This window comes from Triticum urartu, chromosome 1, assembly GCF_003073215.2.
Source record: "Triticum urartu cultivar G1812 chromosome 1, Tu2.1, whole genome shotgun sequence".
NCBI lineage: Eukaryota > Viridiplantae > Streptophyta > Magnoliopsida > Poales > Poaceae > Triticum > Triticum urartu.
Window position 1 is genome coordinate 125,114,653 of NC_053022.1, and position 13,196 is coordinate 125,127,848.

The following is a 13,196-nucleotide window of genomic DNA, read 5'->3' on the forward strand; positions in this document are numbered from 1 at the left end:
ATTGGCATAAGAAAAACAAAAAATAACCAATTGGCATAAAAAAAATATGAATTGATTCATCTCTCTTCATCTTCATGACTATAAAAACACAATTAGAGAATCGAAAATTTTCGAATTAGTTTTCCTTGTATGTAGTTCTACGAGTACATCATAAGACACAAACTCATCTAATCCTAAAAAATAAACTAACCCTTTTTCCTCGCTTGATCGATGTCGGCCGGCCGGAATGTGCCTGTGGATCGACACAACGGCGCTTGCCCGTCGCCTTCCCCTCTGGACGGTAGATGATCTACTAAGCGGCGGCGGCGGCGGCGGCGGCGAGTAGGTTTTTCGGATCGCAAGAAGCCAGGAACTAGCAGATTGGAAACAAGGGACCAAAGGAAACTACCGTGTACGTGCGTGAGCCTGGGTCCTTATGTTTCACGCTGGGCTGTTATTCTTTTCTTTTTCATCTTCTAATAGTTGGGCCTTTAACCTGCTACCTGCTGCAATGAATAATACATGGGCTTTGACCTGCTGCCTGCAAGTATGTACATGGGGTACGAAAGGCACAGGGGTCAGGGGGGGGGGGGGGCGAGACAACCACGAATCGTGTGCGTACACAGAAAAATCTGCTAATACCTCATCGCTATTAAGGGGCAACGTGATCGTTGGGGGGGGGGGGGGGGGTCTCGCCCCCCCCTCGTCCCCCCTTGGGCCTCCAACCTTTTTTTAACAGGGGAGGGACTGGAAGATCCTCGAAGCGGGCAAAAATATCAAGAGTTACAATACTGCACAATGGACCCCAAAGAAAATAAAAAATTTAACATGGTCCTCCCTTTATGCAACCAGGACCAAAATGATACAACAAAAGCGTAACTGAGTCCTGATGCTCCTGGCAACCTCGCCGGAGATGTTTTTGCCACCATCTTCAGCCAAATAATTGACATCTTCCAAATGGTGGTAGGGGCTGTGATGAGCTTGGCCCTGGGAGAGAGAGGTGGGCCGTGGAGGTGGTCGAGCATGGGAGCTCGGTGGAGAAGAGGAGATGTTACATGTGCTGGTCCTCGTCGCCATGGGGTATGGCGTGGTGCGATCGACGTCGGGAGGGGACATCGGCGCCGGCACCAGGTTGCCAGGCTCGTGCGAGTAGCTAGTGTGCTGACGAGCCAACGAGTAGAAAACTATCCTGCCGCAGATGTTTTTTTCCCATAAATAAATAAGAACCAAGTTTGACGATAGGCTTTAATTGACACGATCTCCAACATAGACATTTGATCAAAACTTTCAATATGTATACGTCACAAAAAAATAGTATGCAAGTTCTTTTCATAACAAATCCGAAAATAATAGTCACATTACAGATCTGAATAATTTTAAATATTTTAATAGTCAAAAGTTATACAAGTTTGATATCGCCCTCAATGCAGGACATGCTATATCCAAGCAACTTCACTATTTGATCTAAGAAGGCTAGTATTTCAGTTCAATTATTTCTGGTGCATCCAATCCATGCTGAGAATTCATTCTGTTACATTAATACATTATTATGCGACTTGGATTGCAGAAAACAAGCCAATCCATATAGTATGTGTTATCTGTCAGAGAAAAAACTGTCCCTCGTGCAGGAAAAAAGGGGGGAAAAGGGGCGAAACAGCCTAGAAACCACGACCAAACAAAATTTCTCCACCCTAAAATGGCCAATGTTTAAGAAGCCTTTTAATTTCATTTCTCATCTAACAAGATGGAGGCACATGCTGTTAGCGATGACAACTCTTCCTGCGTCGCAGCTCCAAAGCCCTGCCATCTTATCCTACCCAGGCGATCAACCAGGTATATGTACCTGCAGTACCAGAATTGAACAACCTTGTCATAACCAGAACCTCTGCTTCTAGTTTACTGAAAGCCTAAAGGGGAGGGAAACATTACCCGGTAAGAAGGTTTACAATTTGAAGCTCCTTCCTAAAGTCATAGTGGTCTCCAAAGGCATAGACGGCATGTCTTTGTGGATTGTCCGATTTCCTCATTGTCTTCAGGAATACACGCCTCACAGGACTTGATGATAACAGCCATGAATCTATAAATGAGACCTGGAACATAGTGTTTTCCTTTCAGCTAGCAGCCTGGCATGATGTAAGGCATTTTTCCTCAGCCCATCAGAAGCTCTTAACTTAATTATCGCCAAAGAATTATATACCATCAATACTTATTTTCAAATGACGAGTCAAGACAAGTCTTCTAACAGACACCATGATGCAAGAATGTAAAATGACTACATGAGCGCATCTAACTCCAGAAAATAGAGACCAAATCACAATAAAGGAAGTAAAGTAATGAACATTACAAATGATATAACATATGTCCACACACTTAGACAGACAAAAAGAGAAATGACATACTTGCTGTTCAAGACCATTCCAAAGGAAAGGATGAATAATTTCGCTCAATTCACAAGGTGTTACATACACATTTGATGGAAGTTCTAGAAAAACAAATAAAGCACCATCTCATGTAGATTGAAAAAAAAGGGTAGATGGTAATTTGCATGGCTTTACATCACAAACATACTTCACACTGTGTAACAAACTGAGAATAATTACGTAAGAATACCTCGTACGCTTCAACTTCTCCATTAGCACCAAATGCATCAAGAAAGGGTAAGCTCCACGACTCTGCCATTTTCTGTTGACAAAAAAACTCTAATCAGCTACTGAGCCACTCCATTGGACATCCCTCCTTGAAGAGCATATATCGAAGTTGGCAATGTAAAAAATGAAACCAGAGCTCAGTATGGCAAGTAAGAATTCTATACTTGTGGGTAATGACTTAACCATCGATGAATTTGCGTTAATGCATATGTTACTTGTTTTTGTGCACCTGCCCATGATTCAACTACGAGTAACTTAATGTTGCCATCTGTATTTTGTGAACTTCACATGGTAATTTCTAACAATGAATACATGTAACAGAGAGAAATGTGAGGCTACACATTTTTGCAGCTTGGTGAGTGGTGACCTTGCACATAACAGTGGATTTTTGTTGGCACATCCTCTTATTTCTACATCCGTTTGGTGGTGTATGTAATGAATATATGCAAGACAAATGGATGCAACTTTTGGAAATATTCCACAAAGGAGCTGAATGGTGTGATTTCCATACTGCATTAAGCTCAGTTATAGTTATCTTATTACCTACAAACTATAGTTCCTGACAACAAAATGAACTATATCTACTAACCAGTAATTATCAATACTACTCGAAACAAAGGTATTCAAAAGAAACATATTTTGGATTTTGGATCAATGGTGGATTAGTATACACAAACAGAGCCCAGGAAACATGACCATAGCCGTAGAAAAGGGAAACGCGTCACTCATCATTTCAACTTGTTTTAGTTTGGCAGTCCCAGGTGGGCTGGAGCTACACCCTTTCTGGATAAGCTTAAACCTGGCTTGGCTCAGGAAATGCTAGAGGCTCTAGTGAATTATAGTTGAGCTAAAATGTTCTCAGGATATATGAGCTCATCTACCACTAAACTCGTTAAATCATAAGCAGAGACAGACAAAATCGCTTAATTGGTTATTTTCTAAATACCACGTTGAATGTATAACATCTGACAGTATTTATCCTTCTAATTTGCATCTGACAAGTGAAAAGCGAAAACATGAATGCTATGCACCTGGCATCAACAACAACAACAACAACAACAACAACAACAACAACAACAACAACAAAGCTTTTAGCCCCAAACAAGTTGGGGTAGGCTAGAGGTGAAACCCATAAGATCTCGCAACCAACTCATGGTTCTGGCACATCGATAGCAAGCTTCCATGCACCCCTGTCTGGCATCATTTGCTTTTTTTTTTTGTATTTTCTTTGGAGATGCTTGACTGCAACTAAAAGACATGTGCTAACTTTAAAGTCACCGTAAACTTCTAATAAATCTTGGGAAATAGTTGAAGCAGTTAATACAGTTATTTCCGACAGTGTTCTAACTTCCAAAGAAACTTTTAATTAAATATTTACATATGTAAGTATGGAATATGTAGCAGTACAGCACCGAATGTGCTGCAGCCACTCATACCTGCGAGCTTGCACGAAACGAAAGGCACACCAGTGCCGCATCAGGAACCACCGGCACTGTACCACCAGCCCCATGACTACCGTCTAGCATAGGAGACGCAACAAGCGGCAGTTGCAATGCTCTGCCAGCAGGGGACTCCAAAGCAAGATTAGGGAACTTCACAGCAGCGACCTCTGGGATAATGGTCTTACTCGCCACCGCAATCTACACCATTTCAGTCACAATGTGAGGATCCAAATCTCCCATCATCCAACGTCACCAACAGTTACTGCTTACTATTCAATTAACATAACGGAGTACCAAATTATAGATGCCATTTATACCTTGCCGGCGTTCTTACGGATCTCGGAGATGTCCTGGAAGTACCCCCTGCTCATCTCATCAGTACTGCACTAGACCAATCAATCAGAGGCTCAGAACTAAACAACCACACAATGCACTCATACAGCAGAGCAATATAACCAGTAGGAATGATGTGAGGAGAAGAGCCTTACAGCCTGGCCTTTGCCTTTGCCTTCTTCTCCGCATCCTCGGCGGTCTCCTTGCTCCACGTCTGATCATCCGTTCATCCCAACATCACGAGAAAACCGAATGACTAAATAAAGCCTCTAATGGATTGCACTCGCAGGGAGTAGCAGGGGGGCGTAGAGAGCAAACCGGAGCGCCTACCTTGAAGAAATCCAGGAATCCACGGGTGAACACCGCGCGAGAGGGCTGCGCGCCGCCGCAAATCCTCTCGCCAGCGGCGCCTGCGTCGGCGAGGCGGAGAAGCGGCCCCGCCGCTCGCCGCGCCCTCAGCATCATCGCCGCCGCTCCCGATCTAAGCTGGTGAGGAGGTCTAGCTGCAAAACCGAAGCGCCGAGCCCGCCTGTGCACGACCTCTTGAAATGTAAACGCAGCTGGAAAACGTACACTTCGTTTACGTGACCGATGCTGCGGTAACGAAATAACTCTATGCCACGGCCGGCGCCATTAGAAACCGCGGACTCCCAAAACCAGCAGCGCTGAACACAGGAAGCAAAACCCGCTTCCCCTCCGGCTCGATTCGATCCTTCTCCGCCCCCCGATCATGGCGTCCTCCTCCTCCTCGGAATTCGAGTAAGTACCCGCATTCCCAGTCTATGTCTCTTGATCGCCAGTCCAGCGCCGCTCACCGGTCGATCTCATGTACCCGTGTCGTCTCGGAGCAGCGATCCGTCGGCGAGGCGCCCGCCGCCGCCGCAGAGGAAGCCGCCGGTGCTGATGCTGCTCCCGCTCATCTACGCCCCCGTTTTGCCCCTCAGTACGCATCCCTCGTCCCCGTCCCTGCATTCCCGTGCCGTAATTCCTCGTTCGGGTCGTATTTTTTGCTAACTAGGGTTGTCTGCCCGTGCGTGAGAAACAGTCAGGATCGGGCTGCGGCATAACCCGGTGTGGAGGGACCGCCTCTTCTACGGCGTACTCGCCGGCGCATTCGTGCATGGCACCTACCTCATGTACGTCCTCTGTCCGTATATTATTCACTTGTCCTAGCTGTGATTATTATTTATCTATGATAGGTGAGCACTGCCAGCTGCAGTGAGGATCTCTTGCTGGTTTTGTTAGCTACTCGATATGTACTATTAGGAGGCTGTCACTTCGACTACATGATGTATGTATGTCAATGCATAATTGTATCGGTGAGACCACTAGGAGAGGCTGTAATGTTGTGAGGATATGACATGGAAGCTGTTATAGTGTTCAACCACATGTAGTGTAGTACATAAGCCTAGGATAGCTATGTAATGTGTTATTCTCTGCTTCCTTCAATATAAAATGCTGCTGGCAAATTCAAAATAAAAATAAAAATGCTGCACGTATCTGCATCTGTCGGTTGTAGTATCATCTTTTGATTTTCAGCCTGTCTGGTGCTTGTGAGAAACCACATTGTGGGCACCATATACATAATATTTGTATTACTTTGACCGCGATTATTGAAGAAGAGAAAAAACAGAGAAGATATTTATAGTTCCTTGACCATGATTATAAGAGAAAAAAAACTTAGAAGATACATGGTGCACAGTGCAAATTTTTAGGTTGCCTTCATCTTAACTGAAAGGGATGTGATTCGATGAACCAACCATGACCGACTGAGCACATGAAGCATGATTTCTCTAATGGAACATGAGCTCGATAATCTTCTGTTATAGTTTGCTTGATAGGATCATGGTTGGCTTTTGTTATGCCTTCTTCCAAGTTATGTTAGTGTATGATGTTATGTGTAGTTTCATGGCTGCTGTTCAAAAGGTAACAGTGGTACACATCGGAACTCTCATGGCACGTCAAGTGAAATAAACCGTTATCCTTGATTGCATGAAAGCTTAACATTGTTTGATGTGGTATTATAGGTTAGCCGTGTAATGTATTTGGCGAAGAGCTATGTTCACATGATCCATGTTAAGACATGGGTGGATGAGTCCACGACTTACCTGTCATTTTTGTTACTTTTGATTTGATGCAAATGGATATATATTGTAGTACGAGTGATGTTACTGATGGACTGTGTGCACTTTCCTAATCCATGCTCTTGTTATGAAATGCTCCATATGTAGTTCTACGTGCTAATTTTGGTCTCAGAGTCTCCAATATACCATGCATCTGAAAGAAGAATTTTGCTGTTAAGCTATAGTGGTGGTCATGGTTATTAGCATATAATGTTTATTGAATTTGTTTGTGTCTGGAAAAGGCGCCTTCAGCCTTCTTGTGGTTATTGCTTGTGCAAACTTGTCTGCCATGGTGTTGCTGGTAGTTACCTCGACTGCATTGGGTTATTTGATCATGCACAAATCCAATCCCTGATGTTTGCTGATGCTTTGATTTTTTTGAACCACTTCCAAACATAGCATTGGAAAAAATAGTTGGCCACTTTAACGGACATGTTAATCTCTTATTCCTTATATGGAAATGCAGTGCTTTTTTTCTCAAATTTGTCAGAGCCTTTGCCACGTTTTATGAAATGGGTTTGTTCATGTCCGCAAGTTCGGAGATATAGTTTCTTCACGAACATAAGCTTATGTGGTTCTCATTGATGTTTTTCAGATCGGAACTGTACGACGTGGAGAGCAAGTGAATCATACCTTCCAAAGCTCCAGCTATGAGTTTGCGACAGCAATTTTTGACGATTGCAAGTCTAAAATTGATGATGAGTGACTGATTTTTCATATTAGCATGTTTGCCCTCTACCTGTTTCTCTTAATTCGATTCAAGGTTTGTGTTTGCTATACTGATAGAATGCTTGAGCACCCAGAATAATCTTGACTGCCAGAGCAATGCACCTGGCAACACTTGCAAATTCTCTATTCATCGCAGTTATTGTTCCTCCTTAAGCTGTTGGTCTGTTTGTTATCATGTGTTGGCATTTGTTTTTTTCCGGATCAAAATTAGCGAAGAAATGTAACACGCCTGCAACGGTTTGAAAGGATTTGCATTGAAGGCCAAAGAATTACCATCACACATGCGTAACTTTGAGCTAAAACAAACAGTTTAAATTTTTTTTTTTGCAGGTCGCCAAGCCAATGCTCCAGCTCTCCGTCCCCGCGCGCCACCGTCGAGCCTACCGGCGCCCATTATTCCTCGCCGGACCCAAGGCGCTCCTCCACCGCCGCGGGCACGCCCCCGCGTGGCGCCAGCGACGACGCGTGCGTCGCCATCAGTGACGTCGACGCCTTCGCGCGCACCATCGCCGCCATCCGGTCCAAGCCCCAGGCGGCGGCGGCGGCCTCGCCCTCCTCCGACCACCTCGCCTCCGTGCTGTCCCACTACGCGGCCAGGTGGCTCCCGGATGTTGCCGCGTCGTCCCCCTCGGGGCGCTTCCAGCTGCCCCCGGAGAGCCCCACCGCCACGTGGCTCAAGAAGCGGCTCCTGCTCGAGTCCCTCGTCGCCGCGCTCCCGCCCGACGACGCCGCCGGCGAAGACAGGGACGACGGCATCGCGTGCGACTTCCTCCTCCGCCTGCTCCGCGCTGGGAGCATGGTGGGCGCCGACGCGGCGCTGCTGGGAGACCTCGAGGCCCGCGCGGCGCGGCGTCTCGACCAGGCGTCTCTCGGCGCCGTCATGATCCCAGCGTTCGGCCTGCAGGGCCTCGGCAACGGCACCGCCGCCCGCGATCGCCACCACCCGACGACGACGCTGCTGGACGTGCCCCTAGTGCTTCGTCTGGTGCGCGGGTTCCTGCGGGAGGGCGCCAAGGCGGGCGGCGGCGGCGCGGCGGCCGCCAGGGTGGCGAAGCTGGTGGACGCTTACCTCTCCGAGGCGGCGCTGGAGGCCGGGCTGCGGCCGGCGGAGTTCGAGGAGCTCGCGCGCGCCGTGCCCGCGTACGCCCGCGCCGCCGACGACGGGCTGTACCGCGCCGTGGACACCTACCTTAAGGTAAGTGCGGCGTCTCTGCTCGGTTAAACATGTTTATGGTGTGTCTTGTTAGTTAATCTCGACCGTACATCGTCATGGCAGTGATGCCATCATGCCTCCTGTTAGAAAAAACGGTCTCGTCCCTCTCGCGCCATGCTCTTCAGTCTGCACGCGTGCCATTGATCTTTCGAACTTTCAGCAGAAATGGAATCATTGACGTGTTGATAAAAAAGTAAGCAGCACTCCAACGTTGCTGCCAATTTAATATAGCAGCACTGCACTCCCTCGATTTTTTCACAGTATATTTGCTCAAAGTTGAGATAGTACTCTCTCCATTCCTTTTTAATTCGCATATAAGATTTGACTAAAGTCAAGCCTCATAAAATTTGATCAACTTTATAAAAAAGTATCAACATTCACAATCTGAAATCAATATCAATAGACGTGTCATGATTTAAAGTTTCATATTGTATAACTTTAGTATAGCAGATGTTGATATTTTTTCATATAAATAATGAAGTTTGACTTCAGAGAATTTTAATATGCAGAGTAAAAAGAACCGGTGGGAGTACATGAACTATCTCGATAAACAAGGTAATACGTACTACAAAGAGAATATATAACGCACAGAAATGGAGTAGTACTACTATATTGTTTTCGGTAAGCAAACTCCAAAGAAAATCTATGAGTACCGAGATCCCCAACAAACCGCCAAGAAAGCATATATTATCTGACAATTTCAATTAAACTAGTATCTCCTCTCCACTTGAGATCTACTAATAGTCGCTACTACAGGCGTGTTCGAAATTTAACCAACTCCACGAAATTCCAGGAGTTATGGAGTCAGAAAAAAGCTGCTCCACAGTTTTCAACTACAACTCCACCGACTTCGAGAGTGGAGTTGTGGAGTAGAGGCTTTCTGAACAGGGCCTACGTATCAAAAATTGGCTCTAATGTTTTGACATGCCAATAATGGGTAGTAATACCAGAACTTGCTAATAGTAGTTGACAACTTTTTTAGAGGTTGATTGATATGGTCATTTGGTATCCAGCCAATTGCTAGTCAATTTGTTGCTCCTCAAGGCGCGAGGTCAAAACTCGAGCATTGCACTGTAGTCAGTGTAGCTGATGCCTGATGCTGATGGGTGAGGCAAATCATTCGAGCATGGCATGGCATGCATATGTGTATGCAAGTTCTGTGGTTCCCTTTTCCACCAGCCCAGTTGGCTTTGTCGATGTGATATGCCGAAAAGGCAGCTCCAATAGGACAGTCTCTCACAGGGCGTGCACGTGGTTCCATGCATGGGAGCTGTATACGTTGCCCGATGTGACTGTGTTGGACGCATGCATGCTACGCTCGAGGTAAAGAAAAAAAAATGTAAGGCGTTTCTGTGCGTTTCTGTGCATGCTACACCCATGTTTCTGTGCGTTTGACCACAGTAATTCAGGTTGGACCGTATCATACGCATATGATACAGTACAGGAGTATTATTCATTCGGCATCAGTCGTACTAGTATTAGCATGCTTTGAGCTTTGCGCTCAGAGCCTGTTCGACAAAGCATGCACGAGTTCCTCACTAGTACTAGAATTTTGTTCTAGTCATGCCACTAGCATCTTTAGATCCAAGAATTTTCATACAAAATTTAATATTTTAATACATTCTTTTACCATGAAATCTCTTTGATCAAACAAAGAAAACCACTATGTTTTGCACCAAAATCCTTTAGCTTCTTATAAAAAAAGGTGGGTTATAAAATTTTTTTCATTTCTTTTTTTTTTTAATGTTGGTAGATAGTGTACAACACCCTAGTTCCCCACCCGTTCCTGTGGGATCCTTCTCTTCGCTTGTCCTTTGCAGGACGAGATTAGGGCCCACCCGCCCAGATCTACACCTACCCGTTTGTACCATCTCCAACAATGCAGAGTCTAGTCACACCAGAAAGAAAGTAAAGAAATATCTTGGTTCTTGGACTCGCAGTGGTACTTCGTAGGTCACGATGTAAATCACGTGAGCTGCTTGGCGAGCGAGAGCTGAGTTTCACAATGATTTTGCATTATCCGTCTGTCCTTGCACATGGATGAAGAGGCCTGAGTATGTTGGTGATACACGAGTTGCGCTCGGGGTCCGGTCCGTGCCGTTGATTCTGATGGGTGTGACACGTGTGGCGTGCATGCAGGCGCACCCGCACGCCAGCAAGGAGGAGCGGCGGTCGCTGTGCCGGCTGATCGACGCGCGCAAGCTGTCGACGGAGGCGGCGGTGCACGCCGTGCAGAACGACCGCCTTCCGGTGCGCTGCGTGGTGCAGGTGCTCTTCTCCGAGCACGGCAGCAAGCTCAGCCGCCTCGCCGACTGGAGCGGCTCCTTCCGCTCCCTGCAGAACAGGAGCCCCGGCGCCCTTGATCTCACCTCCTCCTCGTCCGCCGCTGCCGCCCGGTGCCCGTCCAAGCGCGAGGTCGTCTCGCAGCACCACGAGCTCCGTCGCCTCCGCGAGGACGTCTCTCGGCTCCAGGTCTGTACTGACTGTACATTCTGTGTGCATCCACCTTCTGGACGGTTAATTCGTTGATGGGTCGACGTTGGTTGCTCACGTCTTGATGCGTGCGTGCAGGTGCAATGCCACGCGCTGCAGGCGCAGGTGGAGCGGCTGAGCTCCGACAGGCGGCGGCGGGGGCTGTTCAAGTGGGGAACGTTCCTGTTCGGTGGCGGCGGCGGCGCGGACGCCGCGAGGGTGGATGACTCCGACAGCGGCATGGAAAGGACGCCGCTCAGCGGGTCCAAGAAGGCCCGCGCTGCCGCTGCCGCCGCGTTGACGCCCGCGACGGGCACGCCCACCGTGGCGAGGTGGCGCAGGTCGCACTCGTGAATGCGACTGGTACCAGCAGAAAAGCTACGGTGCCCGTGCCGGCCATCTGGTCAAGCGAAAATGTGTGTATGGACTGGTTTTGTTTGGTTTGGAATCTTAACGACACTTGTGTCGTTTTAGCTCAATCCTAGCTGTGAAACTAAAGCTGCGCTTGCCATCAGAGGGGTCGTTATAACAGTCTTGCTAAGTCTGGATCGATGTTATATCCGTGAAATCTTACATTAAGATTTGTGTTAATTGTTTTTTCAGTTTTTTTCTTTTTTATTGTATGTTATGTTAGTTGAGTGAGACTTGGTTAAATCTCAATCTACTGAGATCCAGTCACACCTTTCCTATAATCCAATCTTTCAACAATCAGGCTTTGGTATTTTTGTTCCTGCTCGGCTAACCTATGCTTTTCTAGGACGCTATCTTACGTCCAGTCATCCGATCGGGCATTAGTTTTTTTTTTGGAAATATAAGCAAATTATTACGAGATTTAATCCGAATAAACAAAAAATAAATCATGATCACAGCAGTAGAGATTAAACTAATCATGCGAACTAGCATAGCAGATGAACATATCACATCTAGGGCACATACTAGAAGCATGAATTCTACCACGATCTCGAACAGGAAGGATAGAATCACATATGGTGCAGCGGGTGCAGCACCGCCGGCGTTGACGTTGTCGCCCATGTCGTCGATAACGAGGTTGCCGAGGTCGGGGAAGAAGTCGTCATTCGCGAAGTCGTCGCTGCCAGCAGTCGCGCGAGTGCGCTCCCCAAAAACCTGATCGCCCCTTTCCCGTACAGGATCACGAGAGGCGGGGTTCCGGAGGCCTGCTGTCCCTTCTCGCGGTGCACGCCGGAAGGAGGGATGGAGAATACTTACTTGGCGACGCAATGATCTGGAACGGTGGTGAGAAACCATACGAAGCGGCGGCGGCTAGGGTAGACGTCTGCCTGACTATGTAGTGCGGGCCGGGTAGGTCGTGGGAGTAAACCCCATGTCCGAGTCGTCACGATCCAAAAGAATCGGAAACGGTTCAGTAATTAACACGTCCGTTAATTATTAATTAATGACTCATTAATTTTCCCATGCAGCAAAAATATAGACAACGTGCATAGCTCTGTCCTCGGCTCGGCTCAATCCCGCAACCCGCGGCGCGTCGTGACGAGGCGTGGCGTGGCGAGGCGAGCGAGGAGGAGGAGCGTGCGTGTAGGTCTCCTCTTCTCATGCTCATACAAGTGGTAGAAGAGCTCACCTTATAAAGAGGTGCAACTCTCTCTCAACTTCCGGGGTGGGACTAAACTTTAGCCTCACTCACTCCACTCACATGTGTGCATGAATGGGCCAAGAGAATTTTAGAATTTTAGTTGGGCTTTGGGCCAAAGGCCTACTAGCAAAATTCCAACAATCCCCCACAAAGTCTCATTGGCACATCTCATTATTTAGTTCCAAAACATTGTTTTATATATCGGTGCTTAGTGGAGACTGTGAAGTTGAACTTCCACTTAGAAATTTATGCTACACTAGATCACAACTTGAATAGTGGACTATGCCTTGAACTACAAGTTTTCTGTGAAACTAGTTTCACACAAATTCTTGACCGATACTGGGCTGCCGCAAGGCTTCCCCGCGGGTGGAGCGTATACGTCATACTGCAGGGCCTTTCATGAATTTATTAGAGAACACCCAATTCTCACAGACTGCGACGTTAACAGTCAAATTCATATAGGTGTGTTCCTCAGAAGATGTTCTACAGGACAACATCTCTGCTTACCCGAATAAACCACTTGGAACACATTAAGAAGCAAAAGAGATGTCAGGCCTCGTGGCACTCGCCAAATACATAAGCGAGCCAATAATCTGAGAATACCTCAGTTGATCTCTAGCAATCCGTCGATTCTTTCGAAGCAAC

The 13,196-nt window shown here is 47.0% G+C and overlaps 3 protein-coding genes across 4 annotated transcripts; 2 read left to right on the forward strand and 1 right to left on the reverse strand.

The window, feature by feature from the left end:
• Positions 1 to 1,444: 1,444 nt before the first annotated feature.
• LOC125551422 (mitochondrial ATPase complex subunit ATP10) lies at positions 1,445 to 4,976 on the reverse strand. Of its 2 annotated transcripts, none has more exons than XM_048714670.1 (7): positions 4,733 to 4,976; positions 4,558 to 4,616; positions 4,387 to 4,450; positions 4,064 to 4,267; positions 2,590 to 2,661; positions 1,909 to 2,069; positions 1,445 to 1,822 (listed from the first exon to the last, which is right to left on the reverse strand). In XM_048714670.1, the coding sequence occupies exons 1-7, from the start codon at positions 4,865 to 4,867 to the stop codon at positions 1,705 to 1,707; spliced, it is 813 nt and encodes a 270-aa protein (XP_048570627.1). In that variant the 5' UTR covers positions 4,868 to 4,976; the 3' UTR covers positions 1,445 to 1,704. The 2 variants fall into 2 exon arrangements, with proteins under 2 accessions (XP_048570627.1, XP_048570628.1); XM_048714671.1 differs by having other exon boundaries at positions 4,387 to 4,455; positions 4,733 to 4,896.
• Positions 4,977 to 5,001: 25 nt separating this feature from the next.
• LOC125551426 lies at positions 5,002 to 7,407 on the forward strand. Its single transcript, XM_048714676.1, has 4 exons — positions 5,002 to 5,161; positions 5,254 to 5,345; positions 5,448 to 5,538; positions 7,121 to 7,407. Exons 1-4 carry the CDS (start codon positions 5,133 to 5,135, stop codon positions 7,149 to 7,151), a joined length of 243 nt encoding a protein of 80 aa, XP_048570633.1. The 5' UTR covers positions 5,002 to 5,132; the 3' UTR covers positions 7,152 to 7,407.
• Positions 7,250 to 11,617, forward strand: LOC125532766 (coleoptile phototropism protein 1-like). Its single transcript, XM_048696691.1, has 5 exons — positions 7,250 to 7,288; positions 7,391 to 7,410; positions 7,585 to 8,449; positions 10,607 to 10,939; positions 11,039 to 11,617. The coding sequence occupies exons 1-5, from the start codon at positions 7,250 to 7,252 to the stop codon at positions 11,291 to 11,293; spliced, it is 1,512 nt and encodes a 503-aa protein (XP_048552648.1). The 3' UTR covers positions 11,294 to 11,617.
• The last annotated feature ends 1,579 nt before the right edge of the window (positions 11,618 to 13,196 follow it).